We start from the raw sequence: 19,867 nt of genomic DNA, 5'->3' as shown, positions 1-19,867 counted from the left end.
ATACAAAAAGCATAAGAAACTTCAGCAGGAGAAGAGAAAATTGCCAGTCGGACGTCCATGTAGCACCATCTGCTACAGGGGCCGGATGGGAAGCAGCATGAAGGCACAACAAAAGAATTGGGGGTGTTGTGACAGCAGGAATGCAAGATGATTATTATAATATAACTCCTTGGTTTTCCTCAATATTTAACAGTTGCCAGAGAATTCATAAATGGAAATCTGTATTCTTTATATACTTAGTAGTCTGGATTTGAACTACATAGGAACTAACTCAGATTAAGCATCAAATTAAGTACCATTTTTTGATAAAGCTGGTACGTCTCCCATTTGAATTGCTGATATTGAAAGAAGGCTGTGAAGGAGTTGAAGGACCCTTTACATTTACCAGACAGATAGGATCAGCCTCTTAAAAATTGCCTTGTTTTTATCTTTGAATTTAATAGCAGTTCTCTGGTGTTAATTTTCTCAACGTATAAAAAAGTATCAGAAACTCTTCATCTCGGTGCCATGTAGAAAAAAGACAGTAGGGACAGGGACAAGATTTATGAAGGTATTTAAATATTATATGGAAAGCGCGACAGCAATTTAAGCAAGGAAACCAAGAGCAATGGGAATAGTAGCCTAATTCACCCCATCTGCATTGGGCTCAGATGCAGAATTCATCAAATCACAGAGAAAACATCCAGGGTTTGCAACTGCCCGAGAAGACAAGTAAATCCCAGCACCACCGAAGGCTAATTATGAGATTTGAGTTTTATTTCTAAAAAAAAAGGAGTAATCGGAACAATTTTGCGTGCCATAGTTCATATACTAAAGGTGGTGTAAAGTTACTACGATGAGAAAAGCTGCATCAATAAGGAAATATATCAAATCTCACATGCAGAGATTATTTAACATCGTAGGTTTATTTTACAAGATTCAGTTCCAGTTTGGTAAACTGGATTTTCCAAAGTGTGCCCACACGTTCCCTGGGCCATCACAACTGGGGACTCGGGCAAATGCCAAAGCCAATCCTGCCTCCCCCTCCTCCTCCTCGCAGCATCAGCTGAATCATCAGCAGCTCAGAGATGGGGGGTTCCCAGTACCCTGATGGGGTGGATTACGCATCTCTCAGTTATTTTTGGAAGTTTCAGATATATTTTTGCCTAAGGACAAAGATTGTGAGGCTTTTTGCATTGATCAAGTAGCTCTAATACTCTTTTAGACAAACTTTGATATAACTCATGACCAAGTCTAAAGTACTGGATAAAATAAATATTTCACGTGATCTCAAGAAACCTACTCCTCATGTTCACACCTGATTAAGCTCTATAAATCAAACTCTGCGATCTTTACCAAAACCAATGGTTCTCAGTAGCGATTTCCAGCGGAGTTTTGAACTTGCAAAGATTGCAGGAGCTGGCCTGATTAAAATTGCTGTCAGACAATGACTTTTGCTACATAATTTGAAGAGGCTAATTGCAAAGCTGAAGTCTGTTATGAGAAACACCGTTCACGTGCCGGTGCTGCTGCATTTTGGACAATTGTTTCCCTCAGTTATCACCCACCTGCACAAAGGACACACCGCTCCTTGGGGCTGCTAGTTAAGACTGATTTTGGGGGATTGGACTAGATGATGGACTAGATGATTTGGGGGATTGGACTAGATGATCTTTTGAGGTCCCTTCCAATCCCAAACATACTGTGATACTGTGATTTATATTTTGCAAATATAAATATTTTTGTTAAAACATCATGAAATGTTGCAACTAAATGTGTTAAAGTGATGATTATTTCTCCTCTTGCAGGCGGAGGGAAAGGCACATTTCTCAGTAATGCCTTTACCCTTTAAATCTATAGCAGGATCTCAAAAACATCTGGATATAGAAGAAACCCTGTGAAGATGCTGTCATCCTCAGCGCTGACGTAGACCCCGTTCCAGTCCCGTGCAACCTCCAGCCACACCTGGTCACCTGCGCTCAGCTTGAGGACGGTCAGGAAAGACGCCTGGTCGATCTCCTGGCCGTAGAGCGTCTCCCGGGCTTTGGCCACCTTCCTGCTCTGGGCAACCAGGCTGACGCGGGCCGGCCGCCCTCGGACGGTGAGGTGGTAGGAGAAGACGTACGCCCCGGGCACGCTGCAGTTGAATTTGCCGGTGGAAGGGTTGTAATCTGCTTGGTCGTTGTACAAGATCTTGTCAAACCGAATGGGGACGTTGGGCGGAGGGAAGGGCTTGGACAAGCCGGCGCTGAAGGCTGATCGTAGGAGCTTTGCTGTGTCCCCCCGGGCACCTTTCGCCCCACGGGAGCCTTTCTTTCCCGGGGCCCCTCGGCCCCCCTTGCTGCCGGCAACCCCCTTGGGCCCAGAAGGTCCCATCGCACCGGCGGGTCCCAGGTCCCCTTTTTCACCCTTATTTCCTCGCTCACCCTTCTCTCCCTGTTTTCCATCTGCCCCCTGAACACCCTCAGCCCCCATCTCCCCTTTGCTGCCTTTCTCTCCCTTTGTCCCCGCTTCTCCTCTCTCCCCCTTTGCGCCTCTCCCCCCCGGCTCCCCACAATACCCCTTGTCCCCTGTGTCACCCTTTTCCCCCTTGTCACCCTGTTCTCCGGCCACTCCGGGACCCCCGACATCCCCCCTATCTCCCTTGTCTCCTTTGGTGCCATTCTCACAAGTGTCCCCTTTGGAGCCCTTTTGTCCCTTCAGTCCAGGGAAGCCGTAGTTGCCCTTATTGCCTTTTGCTCCAGCTTCACCTAAGGAAAGGGCAAAGTAGGGGAAAAAATAAAGATTAAAAACATTAGTATCAGATTGTTTGGAGATGAAGCGTCATCACTAACAGCAAAGGGAATGGTCAGTGCAATATTCTTGTATTTCCCAGCCAATGTTTCGTACCTTGCAGCCCAGGTTTGCCTGGATACCCGGGGTTTCCACTCAATCCTCGCTCGCCTTGCTCTCCTTTGCCTCCTAGGACATTTCACCATTAATATATTGTTGGTGGTGTTGTCTGCAGCACAGCAACCATTACACAGAAGACAACTGGAACCATTTTACATGTGTCCCTCACTTCATTAACAAAACAGACGTGAGCAACGTGTGTTTCCAAGAAATGCCTTCGGAAACCTCAGCTGAATCACACAGCACCAAGCACCATCATGCAGACAACTGCATCTCACCCAAATGCTGGGTTTCTGACTCTAACCAGCACCTCCTTAGGAGGCAGTTGCTGCTGTTTAATGGCAAGATGGAGAAGCTGACAGCGCTGCGTTTCTCACTCATGATATTCCACGAGGACAAAAGCATCTGGTTTTGAAATGAGCAGTTACTCTGCTTTACCTCTTTCTCCTTTGGAACCTTTAGGACCTTGAGGACCGGGGGCTCCTGGCAGACCTTGCAAACCAGCGTCTCCCTTCTCCCCCTTGGGACCTGTAATGTAATCACATCAACAAAATTACCTTAGTAAATCAAAGGTTTAAGTTTATAAAGAAAATTCAAAAGAATACCTAAGCAACAAGGCAGTGAGGGATTCCAGGTAAGGGAAACTCTTTTTCCATCACCCTGGGAAGAACCGTCTAATTTGATTTGGCATCATACAACCAATGCGAAGAATGAGACAGGTGGGTTTTGCATTTCACTCTTAAAGGCTTTTTAAAACTAACTTTCAGCTGCCTCGGTGCCAAAGGAGCTCAAACATTCATAAAACCTCAGAAGTAACCTGTCTTTAACACCTGAGCACATCTAAGGAGCTCCCATAGCTGCATAACTGCCCCTCTCCTTAAAAAGAATTAAGTCTGCAAATATAAAAGTGGAACCTGGCAGACAGCTCCATGCTGCATAAAGGATGGGTTGAAAGGCAAGCAAGCTCACTTCAATCTTTTTGTTATTATTATTTTTTCATCCACTTGGGAATCTAGAGACTCTTGGTGCCCATCTGGGAGCAGACTGTGGCAGCTCCAATCATCATAACACAACCGACTTGACACAAGGACTATTCCATCAACACTCAAGGGACGTGTGAGTGCAAACTCCCTCTGCAGCCACTATAATTTCCATTAGCCAGTCCCTCCCAAGCTATGGGAAGTGAAAATCCCTCGAGTACACTGTATTAAAAGAAAATTATTTCATGATTTTACCACCTTTCCTCAGATTAATCATTTTTTATCTCCAATATTAGTGCTATTAAAGTGGACATTTGCAGACTAATGCACAATTCATTATAGCAATATTAAACTTAGGCACTCTACAGACACATATTTTAGCAGTAGAAAAAAGAGACAAAGTATGTCTCATAAATATTTAGGTGCTCTATACAGAGCTCCCCCTTGTGAGAGCAAAGGAAAAAAAAATCCAAAATAAAAGACTTTTACCATAAACCTTCAGCAAAGATACAAAACTGTTGGGAGGTAGTTTTGAGGGTTATAAACACATGGTTGAAGTGAACGTGAAAGTAAATCTGTGACTCCCAAGGCACCAGACCCAGGGACAGAGAATCGAAGAGCGTGGCCACATGGGGCACCCGCCAACAGTGCCATGGTATGGGGACACCTCTGTCTGTGCTCCCACTGTGGTCCCCAAAGTGAGCGCCATGGAGACACAGCTTCTTCTGTGGGCTTTCCCACTCATATTAGTGTTCTATAACTTCTGAGATGTTGCTAGCATGCAATTTTTTTGTTCTGGCTTTACATGAGCTATAATCATGTTCAGCATTTGCTGCACAAGTCCTGGCACCTCATTTCTTGAAGGAACAAGAGCGGTGAGATAGGCATCACCCTACCTGGTGGTCCCTGCTCCCCCGGCCGCCCTCGCGGCCCCGCAGTGGGTGGGCAGCAGTCACAGCAGTTGAAGAAGAAATCAGTCGTGTCGAGAGTGTAGTTCTCAATGGGGAAGAGTGTGGTGGCCCCTCGGGCCACGGGGCTTGGGGTGGAGAACTCGGCTCTGGCCGGTGCTGCTGGGAACGGGCTTTTTCCCGCGAAGGGAGTGGGAGGGGTGTGAGAGGCACCGTCACCCGCCAGCTGCACGGGCTTCGTCTTCGTGTACTTGACATCTGGGGTCACCTTCACTCCCGCGTGCACGGCAGCAACAACCAGCAGCACAAACGTCGAGATGGGCCCTGGTGAGCTCCACATGTTGGCAGCTGTAGGAAAAGACAAATACCTTAATAAATCACTGCGCAACACTCTTTGCATTTGCACGTTCCCCAAAAAGCCCACTTACTCTGCATCCACCGTCTCTTTTCTTGTGCTTTTATTTCCACTCCTTTCACTATACTTCCTTTTTCATTACTATTCCAGATAATCACCTGGTTTTGCATGAGAGACATCCAGCCCTGCTCATCAGGGCTAACCCACAGCCCAGGCACAAGCCAGAGTCACAGAGTGCTTGGGGTTGAAGGGGCCTCAGGAGATCATCCGGTCCAACCCACCCGCTAACGCAGGGTCGCCAGAGCAGATCACACAGGATCACGTCCAGGTGGGTTTGAATGTCTCCGGAGAAGGAGACTCCACAACCTCTCTGGGCAGCCTGGGCCAGGCTCTGGCCACCTCAAAGTGAAGAAGTTTCTTCTCATATTCAGATGGAACCTTCTGTGTTCCAGTCTGTGCCTGTTGCCACTCATCCTGTCACTGAGAAGGTGTCCTGTCACTCATCCTGGGCACCACTGAGAAGAGTCTGGTCCATCCTCTTGACACCCACCCTGAGATTTTGATCAGCATTGATCAGATTCCTCTCAGCTTCTCTTCTCCAGGCTGAACAGCCCCAGCTCTCCCAGTCTCTCCTCATCAGAAAGACCTGCAGGAGTGTCAGGCACATGTGGGCTTCTACTTGCCAGACTACGTTACAAAGCCTCACTTTTTATGGGAAAAGTAAAGCAACATTAGCCCAAACTCCTGCCTACTCACTCCTATTCACCATCACCCTCCAGAGCACTTGTCATTCTCCTGCTCCTGTTGGCTGTGGCTGGACGTGCTCCCACAGGTATCAATAGATGTTATGGGGACAGACTGTGAGTTATACGATCAGTGGGACACGACGTCTCTATTCCACATGTATGATTAGGAATAATTCCATAATGATTTCAGAGTCCAATAAAACTGCACATTATAAAAAGCTTTGACCTAAAAGCATAAATAGAGACAAAATGAAACATCAACTATTCCAAAATTTGTCAGTTTTTCCTTTGTTACTGACTCATTTTCTGGACTCTTTTAGAGTAAACTTTCAGGTCCATTCTTCTTATTTTTAAAGAGCTGATTTAGCTGAACCACAAAGGAAGAACGAAATAAGAAGCACATATTTTCTTTCCTATAGGACAGATGACGCCTCTCAGATGACTTGTCATATAAAGCATCTTTGTTTCTTTTTTAAACCAGTGTACTGACCTGTAAATACAAACGGAACAGACTCCCTTTCTTGCTGAACCTGTAATCGAACCTTCCTGAGCAGCAAAGGCACTTCATTACATGAAAAAGTCACCAGGAGAAACACTCACTGTCCTTGCCAACCAGAGGAAAAAGAGATCTGACTCAAAGTCAGGTATTTGAGGGCCGGATTATAATGTTTCTGTCTTTAATAATTACGTTTTAGAAGAAAGAGTCATGATTTTTTCCATTTTCTCACCAAAACAAAATCATTTAACGGCAAATTGATTATCTATACAATATCCCCAGCAATCACTGTTGCCCATTGCTGCCATTCAACCCGCTCTTTAACCCATCAGCTCCAGTAAAGGACAAATATACTTGTGCAGCAAGGTTTTGCCACTTTGGAGATGACTAAATAAACACATAATTTCCACATGCTGAAAGCCAGAAGGAGAAATTATTGGTTTAGAGACTTGGTAACTTTATGGGGAAATGGCAAATTGGTTTTCAAATCGAAAGCGTTTCTGTGTTTTACTGACACAAACCACTTCTGCAGCAACCGCTAAAACCAGATAGTCACCAGTTCCATAGGCAGATTGATGGATCGCCATCAAACACCGGAAAAACATCACTAATAAAAAAAATTATAGCTTACCAGTCTGTTTAGAAAATAAATTGCTCAGAGGAAGGGATTTTTCATTATCATGTGCAAAGCTGTTCCTAAAATAATTATCCTTAAATATATAAACACATTTTAATAAAAATGAAATACTGGGCTGATTCTACCACTGATTCCAAAATCATCCATTGGAATTCCACCACTAGAAAAGATTGTGATTCACAGTGGACACAAAACATGAAGAATTAAACTTCGCCTCACTGACGCCTCATTCAGTACATCTATATTTAGTTTGATCTAAATATCCACTAATTGTTAGCATGTATCCCACAATAACATTGCAACAATACAGTTTTTCTCTGGTTTGGTCCCTAAAACTAGAGTATTTAGATATTCCAGTTCATAACAGGTATTCAACCCCAATCTCTCAGCTTTAAATATCAGAGAGATGATTGCGCTTAGTTATTTCAAGTCCTTATGCAGGAAAGGAAATACACGAGTCCTCATACATTCATTACAGACAGTGACTTTTCTTGAGACAAATTATGTCGCCGGTATGTCTTAAATTCTATGATTTCATTGGAAATATCCCACCTGAAGACTAAACCACCAGTGTGTGCTCTCTCCTACCTTACAAACGGTCCCCTCCTCAATGGCACTTGGAGAAAGACAATCTTCTTTTTCGGAGAGAATCGGTTTTATTTGTGTAACAGCTGCTCCTGTGGCCAATGAGAACCTGCACAGTGTGGGGAGAAGGGCAGATTGGCAAAGTCCCCCAAAAGGAGCAGGAAATTTGGGGAAATTCAAACCCTTTCCTGTGCTGGGACACTGTTCTTCATATGGGACTTTTTTGGCTCTTCCCCCAACACCAGTTTTTGGGGCTTTGGGAAACTCGTCTTTCAACTCACAGCTTGTGTTTTGTACCATCAGATTCAGGGGGAATTTGTCCATTTGCTTCCATAGGGTCCGGGTTTCTCTGTCGGTATTTAATGTGCAGAGTTTGGCATCGCACTCCCCTCCTTACCATGGGAGGTGAGAAATGGTAAAAGCAAAATGACAGAAATAGCTGTGTGGGCTCATGAGTGCATGTGTGCATGGGGCTGGATTCCCAAAATGGGAATTTAGCCTCAAATCTGGCCTGCCCTGGGTAAATGCAGAGATGGAGCAAGCAAACGCCTTCTGCTCCCTCCACCTCCAGAGGTTTTGTCCCCGTGGGATAAAATCTCTTGTGACAGCATTGCTCTTATTGGAACTAATAACCTCTTTGGGTTTCATGGGCTAATTGATTTTCCTCGCTCTTTCCCAGCAATCACACCCTGTGTTTCCTTCCCATTAAAACAGGGCAGATTTATAGTTAGATTTCCCAGCCCGGTTCAGAGTTCAGTACCAAACTCAGGAATGTGAGGCTGCCTTCATCGCCTTGTCTGGCTGAAATACAAGCAAGGAAACCGTCTCGTTCCATCACCCTGAATTTCTTACCTCCCAGCACGCTCCAAGCTCGGCTGCCGGACAAGAAAAGCTGCTTGTTTCAGGCAGAATGGAGAAAACCATCGATTCTCCTTCAATGGAGAGAATTGTAATCCTCCGTGATTTATTTGCGACCACCTTTTCCCGCGCAATAGTCTCCAGCTTTCGGCAACAAGTTGATTAAGAAAAGTCTATTACTAAGCATAGCGGACTAGATTGATTCACTTTTCAGGCTGTTTCAGAGAAATCAATGAGTTTGGCAGCGTGATGCTCAGTCCTCGTGTGGGACACGGTGGAACATGCACCAGCTCTCGCTGATGCTCATTTCTGCTGTTGAAAACAGAGCTGGACCCTCAATTAAAACAGTTCTTTTTCAAAAATTAATCACCCTTTTCAACACCACAATTGGACTCAATGTTTTAAACTGAAGTTCAAAATACTTGTGTCTTCAGCAGTTACATTTCTGACAAGAAATGAAGATAAAAGGCAACCAAATCACTTATAATGAAACCCTTAATTCGGTCTTAACTCAGGACTTTTTGTTAGCAACAGAAGTATTCAACAGGGGAAAATTAACCATTTTAATGAAGATTACTGCATTTTACAGTGTTGCCTCCATATTCACCAAAGCTACACTCTTACAGACTTCAATTTAATGCCATATTTGCTGCACACTAAAGCTAAAGCAAGAAAAACAGCTTTAATCTTGCGTTAGCGTATTTTTCTGAATAGCTTGACTGGTAGCAGTCTGAAATAGTATTATTAGATTATGTGACAACTGCAGGGTTTTGAATTATACAGTGCTTATTGAGTTACTGAAGCAGTTGGGGAAACTCATGGGTTGAGAGTGTAAATGAAGACTTAGCGTTAGATTAATCATCCTGTTTATTCGGGGGATCTGGATCCACATTTTCCTGATACAAATTATTCACGTGGGCCATTAAAATTCCTGCCATTCTGAAACAAAGAGGGACACGGCAAACAGTTAAATATATTTAGTATTCAATTAATGGAGTATTTCTTAAACGAGATTCAAAAAGCACCTCCCAGAGGGTTCCACTTCCAAATGTTGGCAATGAAACTGGGAAATTTAGACCTGCAGGCACAAAGTAGGCTGGTCAACTAAATGTTTGGAAATACAATAAAGGAGGAAATGGTGAAAACCCAAGCAGCACGGAAAATAAGCCTGGCTTGTAATAATAGGTAATTTAAAATCTTAACGCTCAAATATCAAGAAGGCAAACTGGAAAAGAGAATATTCACATACACTAGAAAGTGGGTAAAAATGGAATTAAATTACATTTGAGCTGGATTAAAAGTGTTCAAAGGAAATTAACATTTCTGTGTGAAACAAAATGATTAATACTTGTCAGAAGGTTTCCTACAACAATTTAGCGTTTTGGTTTCCTTTTTTCACCATGACCAACCAACAGAGCTAAACAGAAAGCAGATCGAAAGGAAAATTTTCTGCTATGTTGTTAATTAGGAGAGGGAATAATATCTATCTGGTTTACCCACCAAAGATAAAATATAATGTTAAATTCCCTTTATTAAGAACGTGTCAGAATAGACAGAACACAGCTCTGGAGGAGAATCCTCACTGGGCATCAAATTACATGTTCACCTAAATAAAGTCCAGTTTTTTCTACTGGGAACTAAGCTTTAAGTGGTGTAAAAACACCATGATAAAGCAAGCACAATATAAAAGATTAAAATCCTTTTTTCACCTGGAGATGCCGCTATTCAGATGCCACGCAGGACAGGAAAAACCAAAAATCTTTGGAATTTCTCTCTACAATTGTTCTGTTTTCAGCTTGAAACTGGGGGGGTTCATTTGTGATTAAAACTTTAAAGCGTTTAGTGTAAATATTAAACAAGGTGTTTATGTAGGAAAAAGGAGCTACTTCTCATGCTTGACTTGAAAAAAATGCTACCACAGGGATTTTTATTGGATGCAAAGGAATAAAATAATGTCCCTGTAAAATCAGTGTAATTGCATTTAGTGTTATTAAGATTCAGATATGAAGGGGAAAATAAGAGCAGGAAAATCCTGCATCAGTCTGTGCCAGTATATCCCCCAAACCCTGCGCCATATGTTGTTTAAAATAGGGTAGCAGTGCAGTTACACCTAAATAGAGATTTATTGCACTTTAAAGTATAATGGCTAGAAGGATCCAAAAGCTACCATTTCCCATAAATAAGCATTTAGGGATTTATTTAAGGGCTATGAGAACTTCATGATACCTATTACATTCTATTGAGTCAGTTACTCGATGAGTCCCTAAATGCATATTTAAAATACCAGTAACACGTACTTACTTCTGCGAGAGACCGAATTACAGCACATGAGTTGTTGTAGCTCATCAGGCTGAACTCCCACGATGCTGATGTTTTCAAGTCCTTTTAGGAGTGGAAAATGACCCTGCAAATAAACGCAGGTCTCCGTGCATCACAGCACTCCAGGGCACCGATCCCCTTTGTCAGGACCTCCAAGTGCCTCTGGTCTCCACTAAGAACCACGTCCATTGTGCTCGTCTGGAAACTCTAGATGGTCAAAGGTAAAAACGTGATAAAATTACCTGGCTCCCCTTTTTCACCCTGGTGTCCCTTTGTGTGCAGGGCTCGGGGATGTCACACAAACCCTGCAGATCTGGTGAACTGCTGGTTTTCTTCAGTGTGGTTAAGAAACAAAATAGGCCTCAATAGCTGTGCCTGTGCTCATAGCAAGAGGTGGGACTCGTACCCTCCTTGTCTCTGGTCCATCACTCAGCACAGACAATATTTGCTGGAGGGTGTGCTGAGGTGCTGGTTGTCCCTCTGGGGTGAGGGGTGTCAGCTGCACACTGCGGCTGAGGGTGTCAAACCAGCCCAGGAACCCCTGAGGGCCACCCTCTGGGACCACCTTGGTGGCACGTGTCCCCAGCAATGGACAACAGGTTTCCAGGTCCCCATTCTGCTCTTGGTATTGATGGGAACCGGCTGAATGCAGCAGAAGCAAGAGCTTTCTCAGCAGAATGACTACTGATAAAAGTAGAGAAGCGATACACAGTTATAGAATCACAGAATAGTTTGGGTTGAGGGGATGTTCCCAGCTCCCCCAGTGCCCCCCCTGCCATGAGCAGGGACATCTTCACCAGCTCAGGTTGCTCAGAGCCCCGTCCAGCCTGGCCTGGGATGTCTCCAGGGATGGTTCATCTACCACCTCTCTGGCCAACCTGGGCCAGGCTCTCACCACCCTCAGGGACAACAATTCCTTCCTCATGTCCAGCCTGAATCTCCCTCCTTTAGTTTAAAATCATAATGCAGTGCAAGTACTTCACCTGAAGAATATCTGCCAATGCAGAAACTTATCTCCTATCCACAAATATGAAGATTCTTGTATTCACAGGCTTAGGTGCTAAAATAAATAGGAAAAACTGCATATATTGCACAGACCTTAAAAAAGCACAGAAAGGTCTCTACCGTCACTATTTGCAGGACATATAGAGCAACAGTTGCTTTATTGCAGCTTCCTGGAAATTATATTTTCTGGCTGAAATCTCCTTTTTCATGTTTCATATAGGAAAACCATGAGATAGTACCTGCCACCTCTGAGGTAATGTGCTGCTTTCCTTTGTGATGTACATCCCAGTATTTAATTATTCTGAGATCAAAATAATCCCAAAAGAAGTCCATCATGCCAATAGCATGTCACAAATGAGCAGGTTTATGTATACATTTATAACTGATTATATCTAAATAGATACCTCATTCAAAATATTTCCTTCTCTCAGACTAAATATTTGCCTGTGAAATAATCTGCTAGAAATCACAGGGGCCTCTATAAATAGTTGTAAGCTGTAATTTACCTTTTAAAAATACTCATACTGTGGACTAGAAAGTTGCATTTTGGACAATATGATGGCAAGGAGATGAACTGTCAGAGTGACTTTATATGAACATCCAACTTTAATTGGATTTTCTGAACAATTTAAAGAGTTGAGGGCCCTTTCGGGCTTCTGGTGGGTGCAATTCAGAAGCTAAATTGCATTTATGGAGCCAAAATAAGGAGGAGACAGGAAAGGTGAGTTGGCAACATCTCACCTGGAGAAAGATGCGCTGGAGGAGACAACAGAATTGGACCACCCTGAGCACAGGGGTTAAAACATCTGAGCTCTGTATTGTGTGGGGGCCCAGAGAGGCCAAATGTCTCAAGTTCAAACCTTGATCAAAAATTGCAAATTATCACTGTTTAAAAATTCATTCTAATATTCACAGTTATTTCTTTTAATTTTTCTTTACAAATCAGATAAGGTTTGGTCTCACAGCTGCAGTTGTACTTGGATCGAGTGCAATTATTCTCATATATGTAAAGTTCCCATAACGTTCCACAGACAAATAAAATTGCCTTGGCTGGCTGACAAGTTTTAGGAAGTTTCTTTTGCTATGAGAACAGGCAACATTTACCAAAGGTGTTTGCCGGGATCACTAACACAGCAGCAGCCTATTAATCTGCAAAGGGCAGGTGTTGTTTCCTTAGAACCTTTAAGCCAGCACTGTGGATTAAGCCAAATATTGTCAGTTTTCATCTAATTATTTCACAGAGGGTCTCTCTGGCTCCATACGCCTGCCACTTTCCCTTCTGAAAGACAACATTTAATTAAAATCAAGAGCTTATGCCTACACATCTTTTTAAAAAGGGAAATATAGTACCAAGCAGCAAGTCAGGCTCCAATATTGCCAACCTCATCGTTTTGCCATGAGATTTAGTATAGTTAGTACTTTTAATCTCTTAAAATCCTGTGATTGCAGAAAATCACATATTTCATTTTTAAAAAGCCAGTTCTGAGCCTTGTGTTAAAAAGGCTCAGACTCTAGGAAGTAAACGACAATAATCCCAAATGTAATTACATTTAAACTTTTCCAGTCTCATAACTGGAGAAGAAATGACTCAGAGGTTGTAATATTTAAGGGACATCAACCTGGTAACTACAACCATTTGTACACAAAGAGATACTAAGCTGCGCTTCTGATTTCTGAGTCGGATTGTGCCCTTGTGTGTATTAAGATGTACGTCTGAATAGCATCAACTAAAATACCGACATACAGACTCAGCTCTTGCCAGGTCACTACCAGGCTTTTAATTACTGGAGGTTTTATTAATAACCAAAGTCTGTGTTCCAGCTGCACCTGCCCAGGAGATGGCGATATCTCACTGTGAGACACAGCTTGTCCAAGGCAAAGTGCTTTGCATTGGGAAAAGCTTTTGGCCTAAGCTTATTATTCCATAATAAACACTGCAATCATTATCTGTTTTAATACTGTGAAATCCAGTCAGCCTGAAACTACCCACGTTAAGAAGCATCTTAGGAGATAAAGGGCTTATAGATCTCTACAACAGCAGAAATTTTACTTTTTAAATTTTATTTTATTTTATTTTATTTTATTTTATTTTATATAAAATTGTATTTAAATTTTATTTAGCAAAGAACCTGGTCCTGCTCCTCTGTGGCCCAACATTGACACACAGTGCCGCAGACTCCTTTGCAAGTCATTGTACACTGGGAGGTATTGCAACACCCCTTGGAAATAAGGAAACTGAAACACCTATTTTCCTTTAACCCAGATTCTTCTTTGCACTGCAAATAAATGTTTTGTAATAAAGCAAGGTTATGGCACTTAAAGTCACAGTGCTGTAAAGAAATGCATGCTGCAAGCTGAAAATCCTCAGAAGAAGCAAAAAATCTAGGAACAAAATGATCTGTGTGTGTGTTGGACTCAAACCCTGTTGGGAATTTATAGCATTTACAAAATTAAAAAGCAGTGGGGATGGAGAGAACTGGCTTTTTTTCTGACATATAAACTACATGCACAGGACTTCGGATCAACACTAAAGTCAGAGGAAAGATTCCCACTGATTTCTTTGGAACAGGCACTTCATGCCCACGCAAGGTGAAAATTAACTATCCTAGAAATACAGCTCTCCGTTCAACCACAGGCGAGAGGTGGTATGAGGAGCAAATTGTGGTTTGGGGCTCATTTCACACCTCAGCATGCTCAGAGACAAGCTGCGGAGGCAACGAGATGCACGTTGGGTTTGCATCTCCCATTCATCTTTCTCCCACACTCATTATTCCTAATTTTCCTTAAGAGAAGCCACTGCACAAACCTCTCTGTGTCTTTCGCACCTCAACCAGCAGCAGCAATAATACAAGGGAATGTATAATAATACTTAATTATAACGATGAATAAAATACCTTGTATTTTTTAGATCTTCTGATGAGGGCAGGAGCAGAGTAACCTCCTTCCACCCCTCCCAGCAGCCCTTGAAAAGGCAAAAGTGCCTTGGTGGGAAGGATTTCCACAGCAGTAGCTGCTGTTTGTGATGAGGTGACAGAATCTGGTTTGGACTCCAAAATAGTGACAAGCTTTGCCATATGCCAGACCTCGTGGTGAAATGTAGCATATTTCTACAAGCAGAGCTGAAAGACGAAGAAGGAGGTTTCCACGCTGGCTGTGAAGAAACAGGGATGAGGGGGCAGAAGGTGGGATGGAGAAGGATGACACATTTCAGAAATTGTGGAGAATTGTTGCTTCAGCCGGAGGCTCAGCACACGAGGGCACTCCAAGCGCTCCCAACAGCCCTGCCAAGGATGGTTTTCCAGCCTGCACCACCCAAAGATAAAGCACAAAGATCCCAGCCCTCGGCCTTCATCACCCCCGCAGACCTCAGACATCGTGTTCCGCATCCTGAGCATCCTGCTCCATCCAGGACCAGCGCAACAGGAGACAACAAACGTCTTCCCAGAATAACTTACCAACAGCCTCTGGACGAAAAGGACATATTTGAACACCACGTATATGTGATTCATAGATAAAACATGAAAAATCAGGTATCTGTCAGACCTGCATCTTCTAAACTTGTTTCCATTGAGAGTAGTAATAAAGAATCTATATGGTCAAAGTAAACAGGGGAAAACAAACAAACAAAAAACCACAACAATTCTTGCTAATAGAGAATTGCTCATTTTAAGAGAATTTCCCATGGCAAACTGGTGTCAGAATGAGCAGGACTGATCGCCAGGCTGGCTGTAGTCGCACAGGATTGTAAAAGAGCATGAGAAGATGAAACAGTGGATGGACTAGAGTGTTTTGAAAATGAAGCTGAAAGCCTTTTCCAGCAACTGGGTGCAACCCAGAGGAGCCGTAAAACGGGCTGACACTGCCTTCCAGACCACCAGAGAACACAGCCGCCTTCTCTAGAGGGAAACTAGACTCCTAAAGCAAATTAACTTTTCCCTAAGCCACTTAGGAAGCAGTTAGAGGAGCACACCACGCATTCGCCTCCACAGCCATGGGTGCTGACTACTCACTGGATGGAGATTGGGAACCATGCGAGTCACCCAGCAGATGTGGGAAAAGGAACAGCTTGTGTCTTGGAGGTTCAAACATCCCTCGCTGAAGCTTCCAGCAGCTTTGCCTGTCACAAATCCAGATCTCGTAGATGAGCCCCTGCTAAGAAGAAAGAATTCTGCAATAACTATTAAAATAATAGACCTACTTGTGAGCATTCAACACATGATTTGTTCATATTCACTCCCCCTCCTGTTTTGTCTTTATGATTGTTCAAATGAACCAGCTTTGTAGCAAGTAAGTATGACAATGAAACAATAAATTTCCCAGTAACACTTAGAGAAAGGTATTTTTAATCCAGAAGCACAAATATTCGCACCTGATATCTGAGTGAGGATGTGAGTATGGACGTGTTCAGATCTCCTATAGGTCAATTACAAGGTTACAATTACAACACGAGATCACACACTTGCTTACACAGACCATTAAAGTGGCTGTAGCAATTTAATATTGTCAAAGGGACAGAGCGATGTGGAGATCTGACTCATGCAGGACTACAGATCCCGCCCAGCCCTTGTACTCCGAGTTGATTAATCCTTTACCATCTAATTAACTGCTGTACCTGACTGCAGAATGCCACTCAGCCTCTCCTCTAGCTGGGGTACAGGCAGAGTTACCCCAACTGGACTTTACTCAGAACACCACTTAATACTGATATTTATGAGGACAAGTGATGGGCTGCTTATAAATAACCACAAATTCGCTGTATGCTACATCGAAGCCGCTTCCTGTGCGATATAATTTCTCACACGAGACGATGGATCTTACGTTGTACCAAATCCACAAGAAATGTCACCATGAGGCAGGATCAGCACCAGCCACTGCTGCCACCACTGTCCCACCAGCCAGCGCCTACACAGCCCGTCTTGCCTTACAGGCACCTTTGCATTAACTCCCAAAATAGAAGCTATGGGGTGTTCAGCTAAAGCAAGTGGAGAGATAACCACCCACGAATGGTTGTCACACACACCTCACAGAGGCGATCGCTTTATCCGAGATAAAAGGTTGTTCTCTAATTTGTCAGGTTGACTTTAAACATGGTTTTGTCAGGAGATCAGTCTGTGATTTTCGACAGGACCACAAGAAAAGATTTACAGCAAATTGGGACAATACTCAGAGGTTTAGCCAGAGCAGCATCTCTGCCTAGCATCCCAGCCCAGTGATGCTTTACAGGAATACTTTGCAAACTCAGATGAATCAAGCATTATGCTTACTTTGGAGGTTTCCATTAATCAAGACAGCCTGACTAGCTAGACAAGACATGAAAAACATATATATCCAGATATCTCACCATTGCAAAAAGAAATGACCTTAGGCTTTTTGTTTTGTCAGGTTTGCAGGAACATCCCTGGGTCTGTTCAGGTAACCAGGTCTGCAAAGGACCCTCCTGCACTTAAAATCTACTTCTCCAAAATAAAACTGCACAAAAGGAAGTGAAGTTTCAGACGTTGCGTGTGAGACAGAAGATCTGCCATCTGCAGAAGACAGGTGCAGACTACGTAGCAGAATTAATAAAACCATCATCGTGGCACTTTGACATGAGTTGGTAAATATTTGACATTCGAAGCTTGTAAATACCCAAAGCACATATTGACGGTGCCACAAATGCAGACAGCTAACAAATGAAGATCTTTATTTTTACAACATTAGCCCCTTTTTGCCCTCAAAGAGTCACCTTAATGCCTATCAAGCAGCCTCCCAGCCTGGTGGTTTCCCTTCCAGGATGGATGAAGCCTGAACGGGTGAGAGAAATAACCAGCAGAAGACAAGGGGTAGGGGTGCTGGAGAAACCTCTGCACCCACAGGGATGCAGAATGGTGCTCCCTGGCAAGAAAGCAGCTGCTGCAGAAGAAACATCCATGTGTTGGACCCAAGTCATGTGTGGAAAGGCAAACTGCAGGAGCAAGCAGAAGGAAATGGGACAGAAATGCACCCGGACAGCAAATCCAGCCACGCGCTGGCCCGTGCTGGGAAGAAAACATGCCCATTGGCAAGGATTTTCATAGCAGGGTGTGACAGAGCCTAAAGACTCGTGAAATATTCAAAGACTATAGTTTTAATGTTATGTTAGCCTTTATAGTAGGTAAGTGGTTTTATTCCTGTCTCAAGGGGCTGATCTTCCGGATGTGTCCTGCAGGAGAGAAAGCCAGTTCAAATCCCCAGGAATAACAAATGCAAATCCCCAGTGGTGAAACAAGGGAGCAGATCTCCCAGAGCGCCAAACAAGGCAACAAACCTCCTTATTTTTGTATATTCTATACAAGTAACAACTTAGGTATGATTTTTACCATGACAAGCACAATACTCTTAGAGGAGACTGAGGTTCAAGCAGGTTTGGAGTGAGAAGCTGCCAACCCCAAGGAAGGTGACAGCTAGGCCTAGCTTATCGATGTTATTCATCTTTTATTGTACAGGCCTGGTTTTAAGGCATCAGGAGGCTTTTTGGCTTCTTTGCTCAGGGGACAAGGGTCTCCACTGAAGAGAAGCTGCCAAATTCATGTATACTGTGATTAAGTTATAAAAGACATACCCATCATTAGCCAATTGGCATGAGATAAATGCTTTCTGACCACCTGTAAAGCAAGGGGATATTTCTCAAATTTTAGATCCTTCTGCACAACAAGAGAGAAACAGAAGATTAAGTGATACACAGTTTAGAAGCAGAGTGCTTAGTTTATATTTAACTAATAATTAATAGATGTATTGTAAGCAAGAAACTAAACAATTATAACTAACATCATCTATTATTTCTTAGTATAGTGTATGTCAAAATTTTCAAAAATTGTAATGCATATGTAATAATCATGTGAATATAAGCAATGCAAGAGCATCCAGTTACTGGAGCACTGACGGAGGATGATCCCCAGTGTTTCCCAGCACTGATAAAATAAAGAATGCCTGTTTAACAGTATAATTGACTCTGCTGTTAAGTTTATTTCTCTGTTTCACCACTGGCCTTTGGCAGCAGGGGCTGTGCTGGTAAACGCAAGGGATGAGACTTTCCATTTCCATTTTTTTCCTTTTTCCCCTCTACTTTCTTTTAGACCCTGTTTCATTGCTTTGCTTTTCATTTCTTCCAAGGTGCAAGCCAGCAGGTTTCTGCTGGCTCGGTGAGCGGAGGAGACTGAGTGGAACAGGCAGCTCAGGGATAAACAGCAGGTGAGGGGAAGGAGCTTTTCCTCTCTCAGCAGCAACGCACGATAAATCAAACCACAGCCTCCTCCAGATTAAACCCTGCCCTTCTCACGCAAGAGTTACTAAACCTGAACTCAATTGGGAGGCAGTTCTGACCATCCTTGGTGAGGTTCCTCCCTCTGGAAGCACCAGCCCTTGAAACACCAGCAGGGCTTGGCAGGGACCCTGCAGCCCTGTCTGCGGGCAAATAACACCTGATTATCAGCAAATCTGTAATTCATTGTAAGGCAAATCCTTCTCCATTCGATAGGATGGTGTGTGTCAAAAGACAAGTGTGAAGCATTCATATACACACTGAAGCTTCGTCTTGTGTAAATTAGCAAGTGCACCTCATGCAACCACCAGCAGACGGAGTGAAGCAAGACAGCATCAGATCATCGGGCTGATAAAGCGACTGTGGGAAAGTCACTTGTAAATTCCTCTTTGAAAAATACCTTAACAGCACATCTAAAGCTGTGGAGCAAGTGCTCTGATAGCCTAGAATGCTTTTGCAAGTATTTTTACAAGACTAGTGTGATAGCCACCTGCTGCTGTTTCATTGGCAAAAACACAAATTCAAGCACCGTCCATCCTGGCGCGAGGTGTTTTACCAAGTTCAGCTGCACACAGGCACAACGCAGGCTCCTGTGGTACTCCAGGGCTGACGGGAGCTCTGCTTCGAGCTGGGAAGGTGCACAACTATCTCTAAGTTTAAAGCAAAGCCTCTGCATAGCTGCTTTTTAAGATCAAACACTAAGCAAGCATCAGTTCTGCAGTCAACAACCATAAAAATAGCAGAAGAGGCACTGTTCTCACTGTATGAGCTGGGAATGAAAGTGTCCCATCCAGGGTGCCCCTTGGCTGACTGCGCAGCTTTGTTTGT

General features: G+C 43.4%; 1 protein-coding gene across 11 annotated transcripts in view; it reads right to left on the bottom strand.

Annotated features, from left to right (window-relative positions):
* Window positions 1-735: 735 nt before the first annotated feature.
* Window positions 736-19,867, bottom strand: part of OTOL1 (otolin 1) — a 44,369-nt gene continuing 25,237 nt past the window's right edge. For 2 of the 11 annotated variants that reach the window (XM_065073467.1, XM_065073471.1), the window contains 8 exons: window positions 15,771-15,912; window positions 10,738-10,840; window positions 8,431-9,375; window positions 7,582-7,687; window positions 4,748-5,107; window positions 3,310-3,399; window positions 2,869-2,940; window positions 736-2,729 (listed from right to left, as the gene is read on the bottom strand). In XM_065073467.1, coding sequence (XP_064929539.1) covers window positions 1,834-2,729; window positions 2,869-2,940; window positions 3,310-3,399; window positions 4,748-5,099 — 1,410 coding nt within the window. In that variant the 5' untranslated portion in view covers window positions 5,100-5,107; window positions 7,582-7,687; window positions 8,431-9,375; window positions 10,738-10,840; window positions 15,771-15,912 and the 3' untranslated portion in view covers window positions 736-1,833. Of the gene's footprint in view, window positions 2,730-2,868; window positions 2,941-3,309; window positions 3,400-4,747; window positions 5,108-7,581; window positions 7,688-8,430; window positions 9,376-10,737; window positions 15,913-19,867 lie in introns of all 11 variants that reach the window. The other 9 variants (XM_065073463.1, XM_065073469.1, XM_065073465.1 and 6 more) reach the window with 7 other exon arrangements.

The sequence above is a fragment of the Columba livia genome, chromosome 9, assembly GCF_036013475.1.
Source record: "Columba livia isolate bColLiv1 breed racing homer chromosome 9, bColLiv1.pat.W.v2, whole genome shotgun sequence".
Classification (NCBI taxonomy): Eukaryota; Metazoa; Chordata; class Aves; order Columbiformes; family Columbidae; genus Columba; species Columba livia.
The sequence above is the reverse complement of the archived record's forward strand: the minus strand, read 5'-3'. Positions and strand labels throughout refer to the sequence as shown.